The sequence below is a fragment of the Carassius gibelio genome, chromosome A3 (assembly GCF_023724105.1).
Source record: "Carassius gibelio isolate Cgi1373 ecotype wild population from Czech Republic chromosome A3, carGib1.2-hapl.c, whole genome shotgun sequence".
Classification (NCBI taxonomy): Eukaryota; Metazoa; Chordata; class Actinopteri; order Cypriniformes; family Cyprinidae; genus Carassius; species Carassius gibelio.
The window spans coordinates 9,696,428-9,718,571 of NC_068373.1; the positions used below are offsets into that span (position 1 = coordinate 9,696,428).

Below are 22,144 nucleotides of genomic sequence, written 5' to 3' on the forward strand. Positions count from 1 at the left end.
GCTCCAAACGCATCTGCCCAGACTCTGGCTCCAAACGCATCTTCCCAGACTCTGGCTCCGAACGCATCTGCCCAGACTCTGGCTCCAAATGCATCTGCCCAGACTCTGGCTCCGAACGCATCTTCCCAGACTCTGGCTCCGAACGCATCTGCCATGACTATGGCTCCGAACGCATCTGCCCAGACTCTGGCTCCAAACGCATCTTTCCAGACTCTGGCTCCGAACGCATCTGTCCAGACTCTGGCTCCAAACGCATCTGCCCAGACTCTGGCTCCGAACGCATCTTCCCAGACTCTGGCTCCGAACGCATCTGCCCAAACTCTGGCTCCGAACGCATCTTCCCAGACTCTGGCTCCGAACGCATCTGCCCAGACTCTGGCTCCGAACGCATCTGCCATGACTATGGCTCCAAACGCATCTTCCCAGACTCTGGCTCCGAACGCATCTGCCCAGACTCTGGCTCCGAACGCATCTGCGCAGACACTGGCTCCAAACGCATCTGCCCAGACTCTGGCTCCAAACGCATCTGCCCAGACTCTGGCTCCGAACGCATCTGCCCAGACTCTGGCTCCGAACGCATCTGCCCAGACTCTGGCTCCGAACGCATCTGCCATGACTATGGCTCCGAACGCATCTTCCCAGACTCTGGCTCCGAACGCATCTGCCCAGACTCTGGCTCTGAACGCATCTGCGCAGACACTGGCTCCAAACGCATCTGCCCAGACTCTGGCTCCAAACGCATCTGCCCAGACTCTGGCTCCGAACGCATCTGCCCAGACTCTGGCTCTGAACGCATCTGCGCAGACACTGGCTCCAAACGCATCTGCCCAGACTCTGGCTCCAAACGCATCTGCCATGACTCTGGCTCCAAACGCATCTGCCATGACTCTGCCCAGACTCTGGCTCCGAACGCATCTTCCCAGCCTCTGGCTCCAAACGCATCTGCCATGACTCTGGCTCCAAACGCATCTTCCCAGACTCTGGCTCCAAACGCATCTGCCATGACTCTGGCTCCAAATGCATCTTCCCAGACTCTGGCTACAAACGCATCTGCCCAGACTCTGGCTCCAAACGCATCTTCCCAGACTCTGGCTCCGAACGCATCTGCCCAGACTCTGGCTCCGAACGCATCTTCCCAGACTCTGGCTCCAAACGCATCTGCCATGACTCTGGCTCCAAACGCATCTTCCCAGACTCTGGCTCCAAACGCATCTGCCCAGACTCTGGTTCCAAACGCATCTGCCCAGACTCTGGCTCCAAACGCATCTTCCCAGACTCTGGCTCCGAACGCATCTGCCCAGACTCTGGCTCCGAACGCATCTTCCCAGACTCTGGCTCCAAACGCATCTGCCATGACTCTGGCTCCAAACGCATCTTCCCAGACTCTGGCTCCGAACGCATCTGCCCAGTCTCTGGCTCCGAACGTATCTGCCCAGACTCTGGCTCCAAACGCATCTGCCCAGACTCTGGCTCCGAACGCATCTGCCATGACTCTGGCTCCGAACGCATCTGCCCAGACTCTGGCTCCAGACGCATCTGCCATGACTCTGCCATGACTCTGGCTCCAAATGCATCTGCCCAGACTCTGGCTCCAAACGCATCTGCGCAGACTCTGGCTCCAAACTCTGGCTCCAAACGCATCTGCCATGACTCTGCCATGACTCTGGCTCCAAATGCATCTTCCCAGACTCTGGCTCCAAACGTATCTGCCCAGACTCTGGCTCCGAACGCATCTGCACAGACTCTGGCTCCAAACGCATCTGCCCAGACTCTGGCTCCGAACGCATCTGCCATGACTCTGGCTCCGAACGCATCTGCCATGACTCTGGCACCGAACGCATCTGCCCAGACTCTGGCTCCAGACGCATCTGCCATGACTCTGCCATGACTCTGGCTCCAAATGCATCTGCCCAGACTCTGGCTCCAAACGCATCTGCGCAGACTCTGGCTCCAAACGCATCTGCGCAGACTCTGGCTCCGAACGCATCTTCCCAGACTCTGGCTCCAAACGGATCTGCCCAGACTCTGGCTCCAAACGCATCTGCCCAGACTCTGGTTCCAAACTCATCTGCGCAGACTCTGGCTCCAAACGCATCTGCCCAGACTCTGGCTCGAAACGCATCTGCCATGACTCTGGCTCCGAACGCATCTGCCATGACTATGGCTCCGAACGCATCTTCCCAGACTCTGGCTCCAAACGCAACTGCCCAGACTCTGGCTCCGAACGCATCTGCCCAGACTCTGGCTCCAAACGCATCTGCCCAGACTCTGGCTCCAAACGCATCTGCCCAGACTCTGGCTCCGAACGCATCTGCCATGACTCTGGCTCCAAACGCATCTGCCATGACTCTGGCTCCAAACGCATCTGCCATGACTCTGGCTCCAAACGCATCTGCCATGACTCTGCCCAGACTCTGGCTCCGAACGCATCTTCCCAGCCTCTGGCTCCAAACGCATCTGCCCAGACTCTGGCTCCAAACGCATCTTCCCAGACTCTGGCTCCAAACGCATCTGCCATGACTCTGGCTCCAAATGCATCTTCCCAGACTCTGGCTACAAACGCATCTGCCCAGACTCTGGCTCCAAACGCATCTTCCCAGACTCTGGCTCCGAACGCATCTGCCCAGACTCTGGCTCCGAACGCATCTTCCCAGACTCTGGCTCCAAACGCATCTGCCATGACTCTGGCTCCAAACGCATCTTCCCAGACTCTGGCTCCAAACGCATCTGCGCAGACACTGGCTCCAAACGCATCTGCCCAGACTCTGGTTCCAAACGCATCTGCCCAGACTCTGGCTCCAAACGCATCTTCCCAGACTCTGGCTCCGAACGCATCTGCCCAGACTCTGGCTCCGAACGCATCTTCCCAGACTCTGGCTCCAAACGCATCTGCCATGACTCTGGCTCCAAACGCATCTTCCCAGACTCTGGCTCCGAACGCATCTGCCCAGTCTCTGGCTCCGAACGCATCTGCCCAGACTCTGGCTCCGAACGCATCTGCCATGACTCTGGCTCCGAACGCATCTGCCCAGACTCTGGCTCCGAACGCATCTGCCATGACTCTGGCTCCGAACGCATCTGCCCAGACTCTGGCTCTGAACGCATCTGCACAGACTCTGGCTCCAAACGCATCTTCCCAGACTCTGGCTCCAAACGCATCTGCCATGACTCTGCCATGACTCTGGCTCCGAACGCATCTGCCCAGACTCTGGCTCCAAACGCATCTGCCCAGACTCTGGCTCCAAACGCATCTGCCCAGACTCTGGCTCCAGATGCATCTGCCATGACTCTGGCTCCAAACGCATCTGCCTAGACTCTTGCTCCAAACTCATCTGCCCAGACTCTGGCTCCAGACGCATCTGCCATGACTCTGCCATGACTCTGGCTCCAAATGCATCTGCCCAGACTCTGGCTCCAAACGCATCTGCGCAGATTCTGGCTCCGAACGCATCTGCGCAGACTCTGGCTCCGAACGCATCTTCCCAGACTCTGGCTCCAAACTCATCTGCCCAGACTCTGGCTCCAAACGCATCTGCCCAGACTCTGGCTCCAAACTCATCTGCGCAGACTCTGGCTCCAAACGCATCTGCCCAGACTCTGGCTCGAAACGCATCTGACATGACTGTGGCTCCGAACGCATCTGCCATGACTATGGCTCCGAACGCATCTTCCCAGACTCTGGCTCCAAACGCATCTGCGCAGACTCTGGCTCCGAACGCATCTTCCCAGACTCTGGCTCCGAACGCATCTTCCCAGACTCTGGCTCCAAACGCATCTGCCATGACTCTGGCTCCAAACGCATCTTCCCAGACTCTGGCTCCAAACGCATCTGCCATGACTCTGCCATGACTCTGGCTCCAAATGCATCTTCCCAGACTCTGGCTCCAAACGTATCTGCCCAGACTCTGGCTCCGAACGCATCTGCACAGACTCTGGCTCCAAACGCATCTGCCCAGACTCTGGCTCCGAACGCATCTGCCATGACTCTGGCACCGAACGCATCTGCCCAGACTCTGGCTCCAGACGCATCTGCCATGACTCTGCCATGACTCTGGCTCCAAATGCATCTGCCCAGACTCTGGCTCCAAACGCATCTGCGCAGACTCTGGCTCCAAACGCATCTGCGCAGACTCTGGCTCCGAACGCATCTTCCCAGACTCTGGCTCCAAACGGATCTGCCCAGACTCTGGCTCCAAACGCATCTGCGCAGACTCTGGCTCCAAACTCATCTGCGCAGACTCTGGCTCCAAACGCATCTGCCCAGACTCTGGCTCCAAACGCATCTGCCATGACTCTGGCTCCGAACGCATCTGCCATGACTATGGCTCCGAACGCATCTTCCCAGACTCTGGCTCCAAACGCAACTGCCCAGACTCTGGCTCCGAACGCATCTGCCCAGACTCTGGCTCCAAACGCATCTGCCCAGACTCCGGCTCCAAACGCATCTGCCCAGACTCTGGCTCCAGATGCATCTGCCATGACTCTGGCTCCAAACGCATCTGCCTAGACTCTTGCTCCAAACTCATCTGCCCAGACTCTGGCTCCAGACGCATCTGCCATGACTCTGCCATGACTCTGGCTCCAAATGCATCTGCCCAGACTCTGGCTCCAAACGCATCTGCGCAGACTCTGGCTCCAAACGCATCTGCGCAGACTCTGGGTCCGAACGCATCTTCCCAGACTCTGGCTCCAAACTCATCTGCCCAGACTCTGGCTCCAAACGCATCTGCCCAGACTCTGGCTCCGAACGCATCTGCCCAGTCTCTGGCTCCAAACGCATCTTCCCAGACTCTGGCTCCGAACGCATCTGCCCAGACTCTGGCTCCGAACGCATCTTCCCAGACTCTGGCTCCGAACGCATCTGCCATGACTCTGGCTCCAAACGCATCTTCCCAGACTCTGGCTCCAAACGCATCTGCCATGACTCTGGCTCCAAATGCATCTTCCCAGACTCTGGCTCCAAACGTATCTGCCCAGACTCTGGCTCCGAACGCATCTGCCCAGACTCTGGCTCCAGATGCATCTGCCATGACTCTGGCTCCAAACGCATCTGCCTAGACTCTTGCTCCAAACTCATCTGCCCAGACTCTGGCTCCAGACGCATCTGCCATGACTCTGCCATGACTCTGGCTCCAAATGCATCTGCCCAGACTCTGGCTCCAAACGCATCTGTGCAGACTCTGGCTCCGAACGCATCTGCGCAGACTCTGGCTCCGAACGCATCTTCCCAGACTCTGGCTCCAAACTCATCTGCCCAGACTCTGGCTCCAAACGCATCTGCCCAGACTCTGGCTCCAAACTCATCTGCGCAGACTCTGGCTCCAAACGCATCTGCCCAGACTCTGGCTCGAAACGCATCTGACATGACTGTGGCTCCGAACGCATCTGCCATGACTATGGCTCCGAACGCATCTTCCCAGACTCTGGCTCCAAACGCAACTGCCCAGACTCTGGCTCCGAACGCATCTGCCCAGACTCTGGCTCCAAACGCATCTGCCCAGACTCTGGCTCCAAACGCATCTGCCCAGACTCTGGCTCCAGACGCATCTGCCATGACTTGGCTCCAAACTAATCTGCGCAGACTCTTGCTCCAAACGTATCTGCCCAGACTCTGGCTCCAAACTCATCTGCGCAGACTCTGGCTCCAAGCGCTTCTGCCCCGACTCTGGCTCCAAACCCATTTGCCCAGACTGTGGCTCCAAACGCATCTGCCATGACTCTGGCTCCAAACGCATCTACCCAGACTCTGGCTCCAAACAAATCTTTACTGCACAGACTCTGGCTCCAAACAAATCTTTACTGCACAGACTTCCAAATGTATCTACAATTTAACAAAATAATGCTAATTGCACTGTGGTATATCATATTTACAAAGGTGTGCAAGTTTATTTTCTCTTTAATATACAAGCAAATTACCAGACAAATTCCATGATCACAAGAAAAACAAGATATGTAAAATCATATACATTAATTCAAAGAGGGAAATTGTTATTTTAGAATAAACTTAAATTGGTCTTATAAATAGTAATTAAATATTTATTTATTTTTTTTACAGTAAAATTTGTGATTAGCAAATGTACATTTTTTTTTAAGCTTTTTGTCTATTATTCCACAACTATAAAGTAGGTCTTTGACTTTGACGAGTTCTGTATTTAATCCAAAATGAAGGCAATGCCAAAAAGGACCCCTTGTTTTCGTTTCGTCACAGTATAGAGGAGTTTAATTCCCGCCTGTGCAGAATTCGCAGTCTCGCTTTCATTGCGTAGCGCGTGCACACACACAGAGCGAGCTCAAACCCTCAAATCGCCGCTGTGGAAGCGCGTTTCAGGGACTAAGCTCTTTCAGGTACAGTGTTGATGTTTTATTTTTTTGAATGGGCATATATTGAGACAATTGAATAATATAATAATTAAAATACCACGCTGATTTAACAAAGTGCGTTTCTTCCCGTATTATTTCAAGAAGCTTGTATACGTTAATCCCGTACAGCACTAATTACTGGTTATTTCCTGCACTGTTGCATTAGTTACACCGTTCCTGTGCGTTTTTGGAGTTGCGTAAATTACGATTAAGGCCGCGCGCTGATCGGACGCGTCATATGAGGGGAATAATAATTCACGTTTCCTTGTTTTCCAGCGCATTGTTTTCTCCGCGTGAGTTTGGCTCGTGCTGTGGAATATGGATTCGCAGAAAGTGACAGAGTTAAAGGCCTTTGTGCAGCTGTGCAAAAATAATCCATCTGTGCTGCATCTGCCAGAGATGGGCTTCTTTAAGACCTGGCTGCAGGGGTCAGTGCTTGCTTGTGTGCTTCATATTTTTGTATTCAGCAGTGATGTTATGTTTTCTGTTAAAATAATTATAATCATTGATGTAAATTTCTATAGCCCAAGTGTAGAGCCTGTGTGAGCAGTCACAGCCACATCCAGCATGACATGAAAGTTCTAGCTTCATCACGATGCATAAATATCCCTGTATGACTCCTATAACATGCACATATGTAACGTTACTTTATTATAGAATGGGAGCAAACTTACCATTACCAAAAAAGAATGACAGCTCATCGTGCAAGGTAGGAAAATTTATCTAGAATTATTTTACTGTCCTCACGTGTATTTGCACACAACATTGTATTTGTGACAATATTTACTTACTATTAATGGGGAAGGACATGCTTTCCACATGTTTCTTAAATCTTGAGAGTTAATGTGAACATAACTAGTTTGTTCGCGATTTGATTTTCTGGTTACCTTTTAAATTAGGCCCAGAGAAAGCCATTTTGTCTTTCCCTAAATTCTGTTTTTCAGATTATTTATTATTTTTTTTTGTCTAATGACATGAATTTATTAAACTTTAGCAATGAAACCCGTATTTAAAAAATGTAGTCAAATTAATATATAACGTATTTTACAGCAAAGCATTTAATTTTTATTTTCAAATAAGAAAAGAGCTGCAAAAATTAAAAACGTGGATGTAATATATATATATATATATATATATATATATATATATATGATTTTAAAAATATTATCAATTCTTTTTTACTTTTTAGTATAGAATAGTAAATGATTTCTGTCATAATTTCTTCCTGTTTTGGTGGTTTGTTACTAAAAATGCTTTTCAGTGTGTATTTGATGCTAGTTCTTCCTCGGATGAAACCCTGAACCACTCTGAAATGACTCGGTGCTTTAGACTCATGCTACTGTACGTGATCTCAACTGTGGCAGGGCTGGTTCATGATAGTTTTCTAAAGATTGCCGTTGTTGTGTTTTCATTTGTCTGTAGGGAAGCTGTCCTTGTGATGGAGGCCCCAAATCAGCGGCAGAATCTGAACCTGCCCCGCCATTTGAGAGTGAAGAGAGTGAACTAGGTGTGTTGACTCCAATATCTCCTTTAATATCTTTTGTTTGCTCCTCATATGTCATCTTGATATGCCATTGCTCTGGCCTTTTTTTTGGATTGGTAATAGCTCTGAACTTTCTCTAAACTTTTTCCAGCTATTGCAGATTTTATCTGGCTCACGTTTTCTCGACAGTGTGCAACATCAGCTTTGTTTCTGATATTCAAACTAGGGCAATCAGTAGACAATGAAACGCTTGCCAACAGCGTTTGAGGTGAAGCAATACCTAGGCTTTAAAATGTCTTTAAAAACATTTCTTTGAAACAAATCTTTTCGAACATCAATTATGTCTACACTGTCACTGTTAACCGATTGAATGCATTCTAGCTGAATTAAAGTGTTCATTAAAAAACACTTTTACTGCCTGCTGTAGCACCTTGTAGCAATCTCTAGAAATGCGAGCAGCTGACTGGCCCGTGAAGTTTTACTTTGCACAGTCAGTTTTCAATCTCATTTGGTACTTGAGTTTTATCATTTGTTCATGTGGGTTTGGAGAATATGCCCAGTTTCTAACGCTTGTGCGGTTATGTGAACTTCATCTGCCATTAATTTCTCCAGAAATTGACAATGAAGGAGTGATTGAGCCTGACACAGATGATCCTCAGGAGATGGGAGATTATGAAAACCTGGAGGTAAATTCAGTGAACGCACAAGATCGTGTCAAAGCAAAACTTCCATAATGCTTTGAGAAAAGAGTTCAACTCAAACCTACAGACTGGCTCTGACTTTTGGCGAATTGAGTTGGTGCAAAAGTTGTGTAATGTACTGCCTTGAGATACAAACGGGATAGTGAAATGCTTTGTTTAAACGCAGGTGACTGATGAGATGATGGACCAGGCCAATGAGAAGAAGATGGAGGCTATTGAAGTGTTGGGAGACGGTGAGCTGCCTCTTATGACATCATAGTTTCCTTAGTCGCAGTAATAATTTGTGATGAAAGGTCCAACAAAACATGCCAACTTTTCAGGTGACCTACAGAAAGCTGTAGATCTCTTCACAGAGGCCATCAAACTCAACCCCAAACTGGCCATTTTGTATGCCAAAAGAGCCAGGTATCAACCCTTCCCTGCTTTGGATATAGCGACCTGGTTTGCTTGACTGTTGGTTACTCGTGTCTCTTTGTGTCTTTCAGCGTGTTTGTGAAAATGCAGAAACCCAACGCTGCCATCAGAGACTGTGACCGAGCCATCAGCATCAACCCAGACTCAGCCCAGCCTTATAAATGGAGGGGGAAGGCCCACAGGTAAAAGACCTCAGCTAGACTTTGATTGAAGAGGTGTGTGTTCAGTGCTTTGCTGATGATGGAGGACTCTCATTCTTCCAGATTGCTTGGTCACTGGGAGGAGGCCGCTCGAGACTTGGTGATGGCCTGTAAACTGGACTATGATGAAGAGGCCAGTGCCATGCTAAAAGAAGTCCAACCAAAGGTATGTGCTCTGAAATCTCCTTTATGAGCCTTACACAAAGACTGCAGAGTTTTTTGGAAAACAGTTGTATTAATTTGCCACCTGGAGAACCCTCTAGAAGGATGCAATTTAATCAAATAATATAGTAATGCTAATAGTTTAAATTTTAAGCTTATTTAATGGCTTTTATATTTTTTTTAACATCAAAAGTGTTTGTATGAATATATTTAATTTGCATGAACTAGAACTATTTCTTTTTTTTTTTTTTAAAGACTTCTGAACTCTATTTTGATACAGCCATGATGCATAACATGATATAATTTCCTGTTTTATAGTTCACATGACAACAAAATGGCTTTCTGCATGTTGGATATATTTTTGGTTTGGCATTGATGAGATGTTTTAATGTTTTGAAGAATATTAAACTCACAAAAGCTTGACATAAATACAGTAAAGCGGTAATATAATGATAATATATTACAATTTAAAATGGCTGTTTTCTATATGATTATATTTCGAAATGTAAGGATTCTTTTATTTAAATAGCAAGTTCAAAAGAACAATTTATTTGAAATTCTATTTTGTAACAAATGTCTTTTCCTGTCAGTTTTGAAAAATAACAATTAAAAGTAAATCCACAAAAATAAAATCTTACACACCCCAATATTTTAAACCATAGTGTGTATTTAAAATGACTTGTATCTTAAGGTCGTATTTGAATGGTAGGGAATGATTGAAAATCACTACTAATATCCCTCACAGGCCAACAAAATCATTGAGCACCGGCGCAAATATGAGCGCAAGCGTGAAGAACGAGAGAGCAAAGCACGGCAAGAACGAGTGAAGAAAGCGAAGGAGGAGCACGAGAGAGCACAGAGGGTAAGAAATCTATTGATTTGCATCAAGCCACTGCCTCAGAATCTTCTGCACAGTCCGAGTCAGTCCTGTTAATGTGCATCTGTGTGAACAGGAAGAGGAAGCCAGACAACAGACCGGAGGGGCACGGGGAGGATTCCCAGGATTCCCAGGTATCAAACGGTTTATGTAAAAAGCCATATTGATTTGTCAAGCATTAAGAGAGGTTCCTGCAAGCAGTGTTTGTTGTTTGAATTAGTAGAATTGATGTTAGTGTTTGTTGTGATCCTTCAGGAGGTGCTGGTTTCCCAGGGGGAGCTCCTCCGTTCGGAATGGCTGGACTTAATGAGCTGTTCAATGACCCAGAGGTTCTCATGGCCATGCAGGTAAAGTTACGAGCACCAGGACCGGGCTTCAAACAGAGTTAACAATTGCATAGATTACAGTCTAAAGTCAAGGAAAGCCTGAAATAAATAGTATTTGTCTGGACCAAAGAAGTCATCTCAATCAGTACAATTTTTGATGATCATGGAAAGGTCAATAGTCTCATTATTCATCATTTTTTCATTAAGCTCAGCGGAAAAATATTTGATTGTCTGAGTATTGATCTTCTGTAGAGACAAAGCCATGGTGAGAACCAGTTTAGGATGGAATCGTACTTTTTATGTTGGTCTTTACAACAATTTGATCAAAGCAGTTCAACTGATTCCTCATCAGTTATATTATATTAATTCACTGGTATCAGTCTAGATTTGAATAATTTGTAGAAGTCTTATGACAGACTGCTTTAAAAAATAAATTAAAAATCTTACAGACCCCGATTGTTTAAATTGATGTTAAAATTGATTCTTGTTTCACAGATGCTTCAAAAAACATACATTGTAATAATAAATAAACAATTTAAATTGTTAATCGCGATTACTATCGTCCCTACTTTGAGTTGGTTAGCAATGGTATTGAACCCATTCATAAATGTCCATAATAAGCTTTACTCTATCTGGTATTCCTGAGCGTTTCAGCTGACTATAGTTTCTACATGATGAAAAAATTGGGTTGCACTTTATTTTACAGTACATGTACTTATAGTGTATACTGTATTTATCTAAGAAAGTTCTGGTAATACAGGATGACTACATGGGTTAGGGTTAGGGGTTAGTACCTAGTTATTACATAGTTACTATTATAAGTACCTAGTATGTACATGAGAAACGGGACTGTAAAATAAAGTGCTACCAAAAATTGTTTATGCAGTCTCATTTTTGTTCCAGGACCCAGAGGTGATGGCAGCATTTCAGGATGTGGCGCAGAACCCCGCCAACATCGCCAAGTACCAGAGCAACCCCAAAGTCATGACCCTGATCAACAAACTCGGCTCCAAGTTTGGCGGCCAGCAGCCCTAAAAAAAAAAAAAGGGCGAAAGCGTTTCTGTCCCGTTCCAATACTCTGCTGTAGCTTTTTCTTACTAATGGTTTCTTGCCACAAATTACAGACCGCACTTAGCTTGTGAAACGCTAGAGATACTGATTTTAGACGAGTCTGGACTGTGCTGATGACGGCAGAAGAAACTATGAAAGAGTATCGGAACAAGACCAGAGATGATGCGCTTTTTTGGGGGGGGGTGGGGGGAGCTTGAGTGACACATGAACTAAGAATTGGGTTTATTCCTTTAATGTTTTGTTGGGGACAAACTATATTGTGGGCTTCACTGAGGCTAACACATTTAGCAATCACGATCCTGGTCTCTTCTGAATATCAGGGGTTTCAGATTTGAGAGCCCATTAAAGCTGACTGTTGCTTCACTGACAAACTTAACGAACGGGTCTGTTCAGCATCCAGTTGTTCAAGGGAATTAGTAATTCTATTCACCTTCATCCATTCAGTGTGCTACATAGTTTGTTTGTGGTCTTATCCAGTGGGATCAGGATCAAAATGGGGTCTAAATTTTATTCATACATATTCCCCGTCCAAAGCAATCAGTCAATCACTTCCTGTTTAGGGTTCATGGGTGTTCCTTTTAAAGGTTTTTGATTCATGTTTTTGTTCTCAAGTTATTTTATTTTTCTCTCCTTACCCTCAGTGTAAAATTCAGTTATGAATAATGTTCTTACTGTGACAAATTTGCATCTTGTATGGTTTTCGTGATTTAATTCAATAAACATTTTGGTTGTTGCAAATACAAGTCATCTGTTTATTTACGGCCTTGAAATTTTATTTGACTTATCCACCTTTTTCCTGTCGTAAAAATGGGCATGGCCACTTGTAAAGTCTATGGGTCTGGCTCTGGTCGTGCCTTCCAACTATTTGTAACTAAACAATAGAGTTAATTTTGCTGCTTGATATTGAAAGTTGGCATGTCTTAAGATAATACATTAAAATAATAGAAATTATTAACACACTGGTATGTAGAGCAAATAGTTTTACTGTTTTAATACACATTGTTATTGTCCTCGTTATTTACCTGTAGCGGCTAAAGAACCAGAAGTCAACAGCAGCCATTGACTTACATAATATTTTCCCCCCATACTATGGAAGTCAATGGCTGCTGTTAACTACTTGGGTTACATACATTATTCAAGACATTATTTTTTAGTGTTTAAAAGACTGGCTAGACTCCAGAATGGTTTATATGTAATATGCAGTATAGGTACAGTACAATACAGGTATCGCTTCAAATGTGAACTAACCTAGAAACAGGCTCCTTAAACTCAGAACTCATAATCTTCCCTCCAGGTTACTTTTTATTTAACACGAGATGAAGTGACAGGGCTTGGTAAGCCTCTTACATAAAGCCTTACAGTAAACAGCAGCTCAGAAACATCTGAGTTGTGTTAGAATGCGATTACATTTCAGAAATACTGGAACTGATGGAGCTGAATTTAGAGAGACTTTATTAGTAACTTACAGCTCAGAATGTTGCACATAACTCAAAATAAAATAAAAAAACATAACTAGTAACAATTTCAATTTGGACCATTTGGTCTTTAACAGGGAGAGAATGGTGACAACAAAAATGCATCTCAGGCAAGAAAATCCTAGATCTGAAGCACAGGCACTGAGCTGTACAGTTGCTGCTAATGGCCGTACCTGAAAAACAGAGAGTATGAGTATTAATACAAACATTTACAACCAATAAAAGATATGTCAGAAAATGTGGGATTAGATCAACAATGCATGATCCCTTCTGAACGATAAACATAATGAAGAAACAGAATGACTCACTTCTGGAACTCCCACTCTCTGTTGTCCAGAGGACACACCTGTCTGGTCTTCAGCCAGCGAGAGATGCAGTGGAAATGAAACGCATGCTGCACAACCAAAAAACAACACTGTCACAGTCCACACTTTTGATTTCAGCAAATCAAATATAGTTGGTGGGTGTATATGTGATCATACTCACATTACAGACTCCCCAGGCCACTGTGCACTCCTCTGATGTAGCTGACGCCTGATTAGCCTGACACTCTATACCTGAAGAAAGATGAACCAGGCAACTCACTTAATAGCAGCTGAAAGTGTGTTACACAAGAAACTACAATCAAATACAGGAGCCAATACTTACAGAGGTCCATAATGTGATTTCTACAAATGGCACAGTTGTCCACCACAATGTCCCAAGCCCACAGAGCCACAGCGTTCCACTGCAAGAGAATTAATTCAACCAGTCAGGTCTCTCAACACAACTTCATGGCGATTCAGAATTATTTTACATTTACTTACTTCTACAATCTCATTTGTGCATTTTTGTGCAACCTCAGTGACAGTTATGTTGAGTGGTGGACATGTATGCAGTTTTTTTCCTTTATAAACTTGTATGCTTCACCAATTTGTTATTAAGGTTCACATCAAAATAGATACAATAGCAAAATAGTTGCATTTTCCAGTGAGACTGGGATCCAACCCAATGTAAATCTCAATTCATCAGGAAATAAAACGAATCTTGCAATCCATACACACGGGTCGGAAAATACATGAAAAAATTGGAATTAATCTGAAATGATTTTACAAGGTAATGTCATGAAACTTCCTAAGTGATTTCTATCAGTGCTTCATTTATTTTAGTGGCCTAGTTTAATAATCTCTCTGGTTACGCAGCAGAATTTACTAGAGTTCAAATCTAAAGCGTTAAGAACGCCCAAATGACATGTGTCGATCAGATTCCACATATTAACTGGAGATATTAAAAGCTGACTGTAATCATGAACAGAACACAGGGAAGTGGTTAACATAAATAATGATGATGAGAAAGACTAGCGCCGCCGATGCTAACCGGGGATTATAAACACGCCGCTGTGAAAGAGTTTACATTTTAAAGAGACTACGCTGTTTACATGTATAATATACTTAAGATAAATACTTAACACTGACATCTCAATAGCACTGTACCTTTTTCACTTCAAAACGCTTTTTACTGGCTCCACTGTTAGCTCCACCAGGGGTGTCTACGTCCATTGCGGCCGCCATGTTTGCTAATGTGATCTCGCGAGAGTGAGTGAGATCGCATAATTCCTTAGTAAATAATCTGCGGATAGGTTTCAGTAAATAAAGCAATATTTAGCAGTTTATAATTCTGCTCATATTAAAACATTAATATACGTAAATTGGTATTCTCGGATCTATCGTAAAGTAAGCGCTACAGTTTTATCGGTTAGCGGAAAAGATCAGGTTCCACCGAGATTTGAACTCGGATCGCTGGATTCAGAGTCCAGAGTGCTAACCATTACACCATGGAACCAGACGGGACAATACGTTACACATTTATGGTTTTAAAGCAATACTGATATTGAAATGTTAAGGTTTGAAAGTAAATTCAAAACAGTTTTTAAATAAAATATTTATTTGAAATGACACATGCTTAACAGTATGAAAACATTTGAACATTTATATCTAAAGGTATACTAACAAGATGATACAAAGTTTTACACAGTCATATTTAACAAATACTTAGTTGTTTGCTTATTTTTAGATGCAGTAGACCTATCTTTCATGTGTAAAAAAAAAAAAAAAACCTTCGCATGTCTATTTACAGTGGGTATTGAAAAGAACCTCTTTAAAATAAAATTTTTGTTGCTTTGCAGCCTGAAATGAAGACAGACGCATTTTTTGGAGTTAATATATTTTTTTCTTCCCCCAATATGATTTGCTCCTTTACTTTCTCTTCATTTGTAAGTAAAAACTTTAAAGTTACCTGTTTTTCTTTCGAACAGCCAATGATGATTACCCCCCCAAACTCTGACAACATTTTTTTTTTATTCATTAGAATTCATGGCTAATCTTGATTTGACAGTCATGAGATGGATGCTTGCCGTCTGTAGCATGGTGCAGTTTTTCCATCTACCAGCAGGGGCCATATTATCCATGCTAAATCAAGCTTGAAGTCGACTTTTAATACAAAAGCAAAATGTAGTTTATAATGTGACGTCAAAAGTATAATTTGTATTATGTAATCTGCATACTTGGAGAAGTTCGGGTTTTGCTGGTTAACATTACTCCACTTCCTATTTCCTCAACAGTTTCAAACGGATCAGAAAAGAGGAAGAATATTTCTTTATAATTATTTACATTACTATTTATTTATTGTTGGTTGTAGGTAACTAACTTACTATGTTCGTTTGGAAGCCGTGATGCGATGCTTTTTAAAAGGCACATTTAAAATTCACTAAAACAAACAACGAACCAGAAACACCACATTTCATCAGTAGGCTGTTGAGGAAGCGGGGGTGTGAAATTCAACTTGATCGATATGTTCTTTAGCCAATCGTTGTGGAACATCAGTGCTGCTAGCCAATCAGGTTGAAGAAGAACGGAAACCCCCGAGCTTGCACGAAGCTGTCCGAGAGACACTTGTGGATAGATAAGTTGCGCACAAAGGGTTGCGGAGGAAATAACACTTGAGAATTGCTTCTGCAATTCTAAATTTTGTTTTAAGATCAGAAGTGAAACCAATTGTTTCTTTTTAAAGAGCAGAGAATGAATCGCTTTCACCTGTTCGTGTTTTTAATTGGGATGTTCATTGCGGACAGTCAAGCAATAATCAGGTAAATGCATCAGTTATCTTATTATCGATTTATAAGCGCGTTTTATTCGAACAAATTTAAATTATGAAACATTTTTGTTTATAAAAAACTTCAACAGCCCCATTATGACTTTGTACATTTACCTTCAATATTTGTATATTTCAAGAGTCTTCAAACAGTCCGGTGCATTATATTAAATAATACTAGCCATGTTGCAATAAACAGTGCTGCTTTTGAAGTGCTGTATTGTATAAAAGTTTAATATAGCATCAACTGGTGTGGATCAGGAAGTTCTAGGGTTGCAGTTCAGTTAGTTAGTTATATGTGTGAACTGCTGTGGTTGGGTTGCAACATTGTGTAAGCTTGCATCTAAAATAAAAACGACAGAGGAGAAACATTTAAACGCTTATTCATAATAAAAGGAGCTGACATTCATGCATACAGGTACCTTACAATGAAAATTACTGCACTACAACTTGAGTAAAAGTCTAAAGCGTAAGGCCTACTTTATTTTAACAGTACTGAAGTATTTTACTCATAATGTAGGCTCAAAGATGCACTAGTGAAAGAGACATACCAGTGAAAAAAACAGAAAGAGTTGATTTGTGAGGACACAATCACGTTTATTTTCTAAAACCAAAATAAAACTCAACTTTAAAATTGCAAAAAAGGTATCTTCAGTACTGATAACTAAATGTTATTTCGTGTGGGTGGGTGTGTTTTATTTATTTATTTTACTAATTTTGTTAATTTAATTTTTACAATTATATAAGATAAGAAAACAGGAGAATAGTGATGATTTTTTTTTTAAGTGACATTAAAAAAATCAAAGCCACCTTGCTCTGGATGAGCTGTTTTTCGGCCTCATTGCTTATGAACTCGCATTCAAGTAGCCTTGTTGAAAAGTTTGGGTGAATAAGGGCAAAACGCACAAGACAATGTACTTTCAGTGTACTGTAGTTGGTGATATCTCTTCTTTCATAGCAGAAAAAAACTGCTGCAGCAAATGTTAGGTGCCATGCAAAATGTAATGTGTAATTGCAACCATGGCCGCAGGGTTTGAACATTAGTGAGGTCTGAGTGGGGTTAAGAATTGTCCTATAATAACCCCACATACAACTCATTATATACACTAAACACCTTAAAAGAGACAGATATGTAGATGTGTGTGAATTAAAGATGTTTTCTCTGTTTTGGAGGAATGAGTATTGTTAAATTATATCACATCGCACCATTACTGCAGGGTAGGGGTAGATCACTTTATCAGCTGTTTATTATTCATTCAACAATACATAGGCATATTACTGTTCTAGTTTTCATTAATAAGCATTGTTATAAGATGATAACTTTGCCTAGTGATCTTATGAATGATGTTGTTGGCATGACTTTGTGAAAATTTAACTACAATATGAAATAGCTTATAGACGTAACACACTTGTTCTAGATAATAGATAATATAAAGATAATGCTAACCCTAAATTGAAACTTACCGCTCTATTGACTTTCTAAAGTGTCAAATTAAGCAGAAAAGACCAGTCCAAAGACGCACATAATAACTGGATCTGGCAACATGGCTGCCCCCTCACACACACACAGTCACTGTTTCCAAGTCTGTGGTTTTACCATGGAACTGGGCTACTTTAACACTCTTGTCAAGGGTTATTTTCCATGTCCATGGGTTTAATAACGACCCAAATAACTGCAATATTGCAAATTTTATCAAATTATATTACCCCCTGAACAAAATTGGGCTAGTTTTGAGTAGAGATTGGATTTTTTTGTAATTTAATAAAAAAAAAAAAGCAAACTTTCATATATTCTAAATTCACAGCACACAAACTGAAATATTTCAAGAGTTTTAATTCGGATGGTTACGACTGTCTTGTTTGAACATCGGTGTCATTTTATGATGGCCACAGTTATACGTGCGACACACAGGTGCACTCGCTCAGGTGTTGCATTGCTGTTGTATCCCTAGAATCCCTCTGTACAAGATGCGCACTGTGCGCCGCATGCTGGCGGAGAATGGGAGGACTATTGACGAGATCAAATCCATGGCCAGACAGAAAGCCTCCGAAGTCAAACTTTCATCATCAGCCACAACAACACATTCACCATCACCAACAAAACTGCCCCCACCTGTAGAGAAACTCACCAACTTCATGGATGTAAGAGAATGTGGCATCAGTTACTGATTATGCATGAGGAGTATAGGAATTCTGACTGTCCTTTCTCTTTCTCTCATTTCAGGCTCAGTATTTTGGAGTGATCAGTATTGGCACCCCTCCTCAGGACTTCACTGTGCTGTTTGACACGGGATCATCCAACCTCTGGGTTCCTTCGATTCATTGTTCCTACCTGGACTTTGCATGCTGTGAGTGACGCTTTGGGTTGTTGAAGTGGTATGGATTTCTTTTTTCTTTAGTAACTTTGTTACTCCGGCTGTCTCTCAGGGTTGCACCGTCGTTACAACTCTAAGAAATCAAGCACTTATGTTCAGAATGGCACCGAGTTCTCGATCCGATACGGCACCGGGAGTCTCTCTGGCTTCATCAGTCAGGATGCAGTCACTGTGAGTAAAGACTTCAGGAACCGGTCATGAGTACTTTAATACACTTTTTTTTTTTTGCTAGATTTTCTTCCTGATTCAAAGTCAAGGAAGAGTCATAGATAATAGCTAAAGTTCAGAGCCATTCTGCATGATTTCTGGCAGTCAGAGTTGTCAGATTTCACAGAAGATCATGTAGTATATGATGGCCACAGACTCTGATTTGTTTATTCATTTATTTTAGCTTTAGATTGTGACTCCACCCAGTTAACACTGACATTCACTGTTTTTTTGGGGAGGGGGGTTGGGCACATAGTGTTTACATTTCTCAAGCAATTTTGGATGCTTGAGCTTGTGTTCAGATCAGATTGGAAGTGTGTGATCCTCAGTCATTTAGTGTGTGATGCCCAGTTTTTCTCCAGCTATTTGCAAGGCATAATTATTGTATTCAAATAGTTTTAGTTAATGATGAACACACTATTGGCATGCACGCACACATTTGTTTCTGTCTGTAGTTGGCCGGGCTGAAGGTGCCAAAGCAGCAGTTTGCAGAGGCGGTCAAACAGCCTGGGATTGTGTTCGCGGTGGCACGTTTTGATGGCATCCTGGGCATGGCATACCCCGCCATTTCTGTAGATAAGATTACGCCGGTGTTTGACACGGCCATGGCTGCCAAAATCCTGCCCCAGAATATCTTCTCGTTCTATATAAACCGGTAAGCCTCTCTTCTGCTCAGTTCAACGTACATTTGACTGGTATTTCAGATTATTTATCCAATTGGAAGACCTTTAATATTGACACAGGAGAGTCTGGAAAGGAATTGGGAAATGACATTGTGTCTGGGGTTATCCTCTATTTTCTTCTCCTCTTCGCTTTCATAATGGAGAATGCGTGACCTCCAGCATGAGAGAATTGTATTTATTCTTGTATTAAATGGTAATGCATGACTCTGATTACTGCTTGCATAGCGGCGCCACCCTCTTCTCGCTTTCCGCACAGCTAATCTAATTGATCACACTATAGTTGATTGTTCTGTCTGTAATTGAATGATTCATGGCTCAAATGAAGTGTATATGTGGGTTAGGCTTTGCTTACATTTTGGGGACCCAATGTCTATATAAGACACTTCACCTGTGTTGTAGTGACGTTCATCACTGCTGTCTAATGAACATGCTACATCTCATCACTAAATGTTGTGTGCAGGGACCCTGCAGGTGCGGTTGGAGGTGAGCTGATGCTGGGAGGCTTGGACCAGAAGTATTTTGACGGTGATCTGCATTACGTCAACGTCACACGAAAAGCCTACTGGCAGATAAAGATGGATGAGTATGTGATATAACACCCATGCTTCAACAGCCAAGGCTGTGGCATTTAGGCCGATATACTTTGTTTTTGATTTGAGTTTTTATGATGGTTAGAAACTGCGACAAATCATATTTGTACTGATGACTTATTGCATATATTGGTAATTTCACAACAGAGTTCAGGTGGGTGGCACTCTTACCCTCTGCAAAAACGGATGCCAGGCAATTGTTGACACGGGGACATCAATGATCACGGGGCCGGTTCAAGAGGTGCGGGCCCTGCAGAAGGCCATCGGAGCCGTTCCACTGCTGATGGGAGAGGTGAGGAGCATCAAAACATATTCATTGAACCATTTATCATTTATTCTTTATTGATAGTTTTATTTATTTTCATTTATTTAATTGGTCCACTTCAATTTCGATTTGTTGACACGTTCATCGCCATTTTATTACCAGCATAAAGTGAGTGGTAATGTGAATATTTGGATGTTTTTCCTCCTTTTCAGTACTGGATTGATTGTAAGAGGATTCCATCACTTCCTGTTGTTTCCTTCAGCCTGGGAGGGAAGATGTTTAACTTAACTGGAAAGGACTATGTTTTGAAGGTGCGTCGCTCTCTTTACAGAATCTGGTGGGGTTTGGAAATGGATTGGAAAGGGACATTATAGATGAACTTAACTAACCAGTCTTTGATGTGAAAAATTATGGTTAAAATGGTGGCTAAAAGATGGATTTTTGGTATGTGAAGACGTCATTTTGAATTAGTCAGTTGCTCAGTTTTTATGCATGGTATGTGATTTTTTTGAATAGAATTTAACATTTTATATTGTGTAATGGGTTTGGGATATGTTTTCTTCACTTTCATATATGACTCCAATTATTTTTAAACAATAGTTCACCAGCAAATAAAAGTATGCTTAAAAAAAAAGAAAAAATGGGATCCTCTGCAATGAATTGGTGCCAAATACCAATTTTGAGTTGTTTGGACTCTCATTCCGACGGCACCCATTCACTGCAGAGGATCCATTTGTGAACAAGTGTTTTAATGTTAGATTCCTCTAAATCTTATCTGATAAAGAAACAAGCATGTCCTGGATGGCTTGAGGGTAAACGTTCAGCAAATCTTCATGTTTTTGTTAACTATTTCTTTAATAACATCACGGACGACGTTGCATAGGATGATTTTCTTTTTCTTGTACACTGAAAATCAAAATAATTCCAATCAAAATCAAACCATTTCTGTTGCTTTTATGTTTGGGATCTAATCAAATCTCAGGACAGTCAATAAAACTTCTTTGGAACTGGATACCGCATTGAATAATTGAATACTTCACATCAGTTTAACTCGCTTCTCTCTTTTCTCAGGTGACTCACATGGGTGTGAGTGTTTGTCTGTCTGGCTTTATGGCTATGGATATCCCGCCCCCCGCCGGGCCGCTGTGGATTCTGGGAGATGTGTTCATCGGCCGTTACTACACGGTGTTTGACAGGGAGGCAGACCGCGTGGGCTTTGCTCCCGCTAAATGAAAAGAGAGAAAATCGCATTATTGTATTTTACTGGACCATTAGCAATACAGAAAGCACTGCTTGAAGTTGTTAAATCTCTTGCCATTTGAAATATGCAACATAAGAAATTCAACACATTTCTGACTGATGGGATGTTTTTCCAAGTATGAAACTCAATGCCTGAAAAAGAGCTCTAGAACACTCGCTTGTTTTTATTTTGCACTGATTCTATCGATTAAGTCAAAGTATGCTTTTTATTTTATAATTAACCTATTGTTTTTGTAGAAACCTTTACAAAGATTGATTAAATTGCCTGTAGAAGAATAGCACGCTGTATTTGTGGCCCTCTTATGTGTTTTAGTGTTCTTTTGTCAGTTGACTTTTGTATGTGTGTGTAAACCATTTTGATAATATTGGTGTGAATTTATGGATTTATCCTGAAACGTAAAGCTGATAAAGACTACTTGACATCTTTATGGTTTAATCATCACTCAAGCTTTCATAACTCAAAATTGCAGCAAAGGTTCTTCCAAACCTGAAGTTAAATAAAGTGTTGTTTGTAGTTGCGTGTTTGGTCTGTGTTCTGTAGACACACTGTCTGGAGTTTAATTTAC

At 42.8% G+C, this 22,144-nt stretch overlaps 3 protein-coding genes and 1 non-coding gene across 5 annotated transcripts; 2 read left to right on the forward strand and 2 right to left on the reverse strand.

The window, feature by feature from the left end:
• Nucleotides 1–6,178: 6,178 nt before the first annotated feature.
• Nucleotides 6,179–12,337, forward strand: LOC127945819 (hsc70-interacting protein). 2 transcript variants are annotated; one of them, XM_052541896.1, is made up of 13 exons: nucleotides 6,179–6,345; nucleotides 6,637–6,788; nucleotides 7,018–7,069; nucleotides 7,783–7,867; nucleotides 8,456–8,529; nucleotides 8,711–8,777; nucleotides 8,865–8,949; nucleotides 9,030–9,140; nucleotides 9,222–9,324; nucleotides 10,066–10,182; nucleotides 10,274–10,331; nucleotides 10,453–10,544; nucleotides 11,427–12,337. In XM_052541896.1, the coding sequence occupies exons 2-13, from the start codon at nucleotides 6,679–6,681 to the stop codon at nucleotides 11,556–11,558; spliced, it is 1,086 nt and encodes a 361-aa protein (XP_052397856.1). In that variant the 5' UTR covers nucleotides 6,179–6,345; nucleotides 6,637–6,678; the 3' UTR covers nucleotides 11,559–12,337. The 2 variants fall into 2 exon arrangements, with proteins under 2 accessions (XP_052397856.1, XP_052397863.1); XM_052541903.1 differs by having other exon boundaries at nucleotides 10,274–10,319; nucleotides 10,450–10,544.
• Nucleotides 12,338–13,029: 692 nt separating this feature from the next.
• LOC127945830 (RING-box protein 1) lies at nucleotides 13,030–14,698 on the reverse strand. Its single transcript, XM_052541916.1, has 5 exons — nucleotides 14,542–14,698; nucleotides 13,718–13,796; nucleotides 13,556–13,626; nucleotides 13,378–13,463; nucleotides 13,030–13,242 (listed from the first exon to the last, which is right to left on the reverse strand). Exons 1-5 carry the CDS (start codon nucleotides 14,617–14,619, stop codon nucleotides 13,230–13,232), a joined length of 327 nt encoding a protein of 108 aa, XP_052397876.1. The 5' UTR covers nucleotides 14,620–14,698; the 3' UTR covers nucleotides 13,030–13,229.
• Nucleotides 14,699–14,818: 120 nt separating this feature from the next.
• Nucleotides 14,819–14,890, reverse strand: trnaq-cug (transfer RNA glutamine (anticodon CUG)). Its single transcript has one exon. It is a non-coding gene; the product is annotated as a tRNA-Gln (tRNA).
• A 1,085-nt stretch (nucleotides 14,891–15,975) lies between these two features.
• LOC127945842 (cathepsin D) lies at nucleotides 15,976–22,092 on the forward strand. Its single transcript, XM_052541938.1, has 9 exons — nucleotides 15,976–16,193; nucleotides 18,151–18,340; nucleotides 18,423–18,546; nucleotides 18,626–18,744; nucleotides 19,236–19,435; nucleotides 19,924–20,046; nucleotides 20,201–20,345; nucleotides 20,531–20,629; nucleotides 21,390–22,092. The coding sequence occupies exons 1-9, from the start codon at nucleotides 16,126–16,128 to the stop codon at nucleotides 21,549–21,551; spliced, it is 1,230 nt and encodes a 409-aa protein (XP_052397898.1). The 5' UTR covers nucleotides 15,976–16,125; the 3' UTR covers nucleotides 21,552–22,092.
• The last annotated feature ends 52 nt before the right edge of the window (nucleotides 22,093–22,144 follow it).

Excerpts from the sequence above, each read along its gene's own strand:
- LOC127945819 (XM_052541896.1), top strand. The coding sequence starts at position 6,679 with ATGGATTCGCAGAAAGTGACAGAGTTAAAGGCCTTTGTGCAGCTGTGC. Across the intron at positions 8,950-9,029 it reads TTGTATGCCAAAAGAGCCAG|CGTGTTTGTGAAAATGCAGA; the intron begins GTATCAACCCTT and ends TGTGTCTTTCAG. Across the intron at positions 10,545-11,426 it reads AGGTTCTCATGGCCATGCAG|GACCCAGAGGTGATGGCAGC; the intron begins GTAAAGTTACGA and ends TTTTTGTTCCAG.
- LOC127945830 (XM_052541916.1), bottom strand. The coding sequence starts at position 14,619 with ATGGCGGCCGCAATGGACGTAGACACCCCTGGTGGAGCTAACAGTGGA. Across the intron at positions 13,797-14,541 it reads AGCGTTTTGAAGTGAAAAAG|TGGAACGCTGTGGCTCTGTG; the intron begins GTACAGTGCTAT and ends ATTCTCTTGCAG. Across the intron at positions 13,464-13,555 it reads TGGCCTGGGGAGTCTGTAAT|CATGCGTTTCATTTCCACTG; the intron begins GTGAGTATGATC and ends TTGGTTGTGCAG.
- LOC127945842 (XM_052541938.1), top strand. The coding sequence starts at position 16,126 with ATGAATCGCTTTCACCTGTTCGTGTTTTTAATTGGGATGTTCATTGCG. Across the intron at positions 18,341-18,422 it reads AACTCACCAACTTCATGGAT|GCTCAGTATTTTGGAGTGAT; the intron begins GTAAGAGAATGT and ends CTCTCATTTCAG. Across the intron at positions 20,630-21,389 it reads GAAAGGACTATGTTTTGAAG|GTGACTCACATGGGTGTGAG; the intron begins GTGCGTCGCTCT and ends CTCTTTTCTCAG.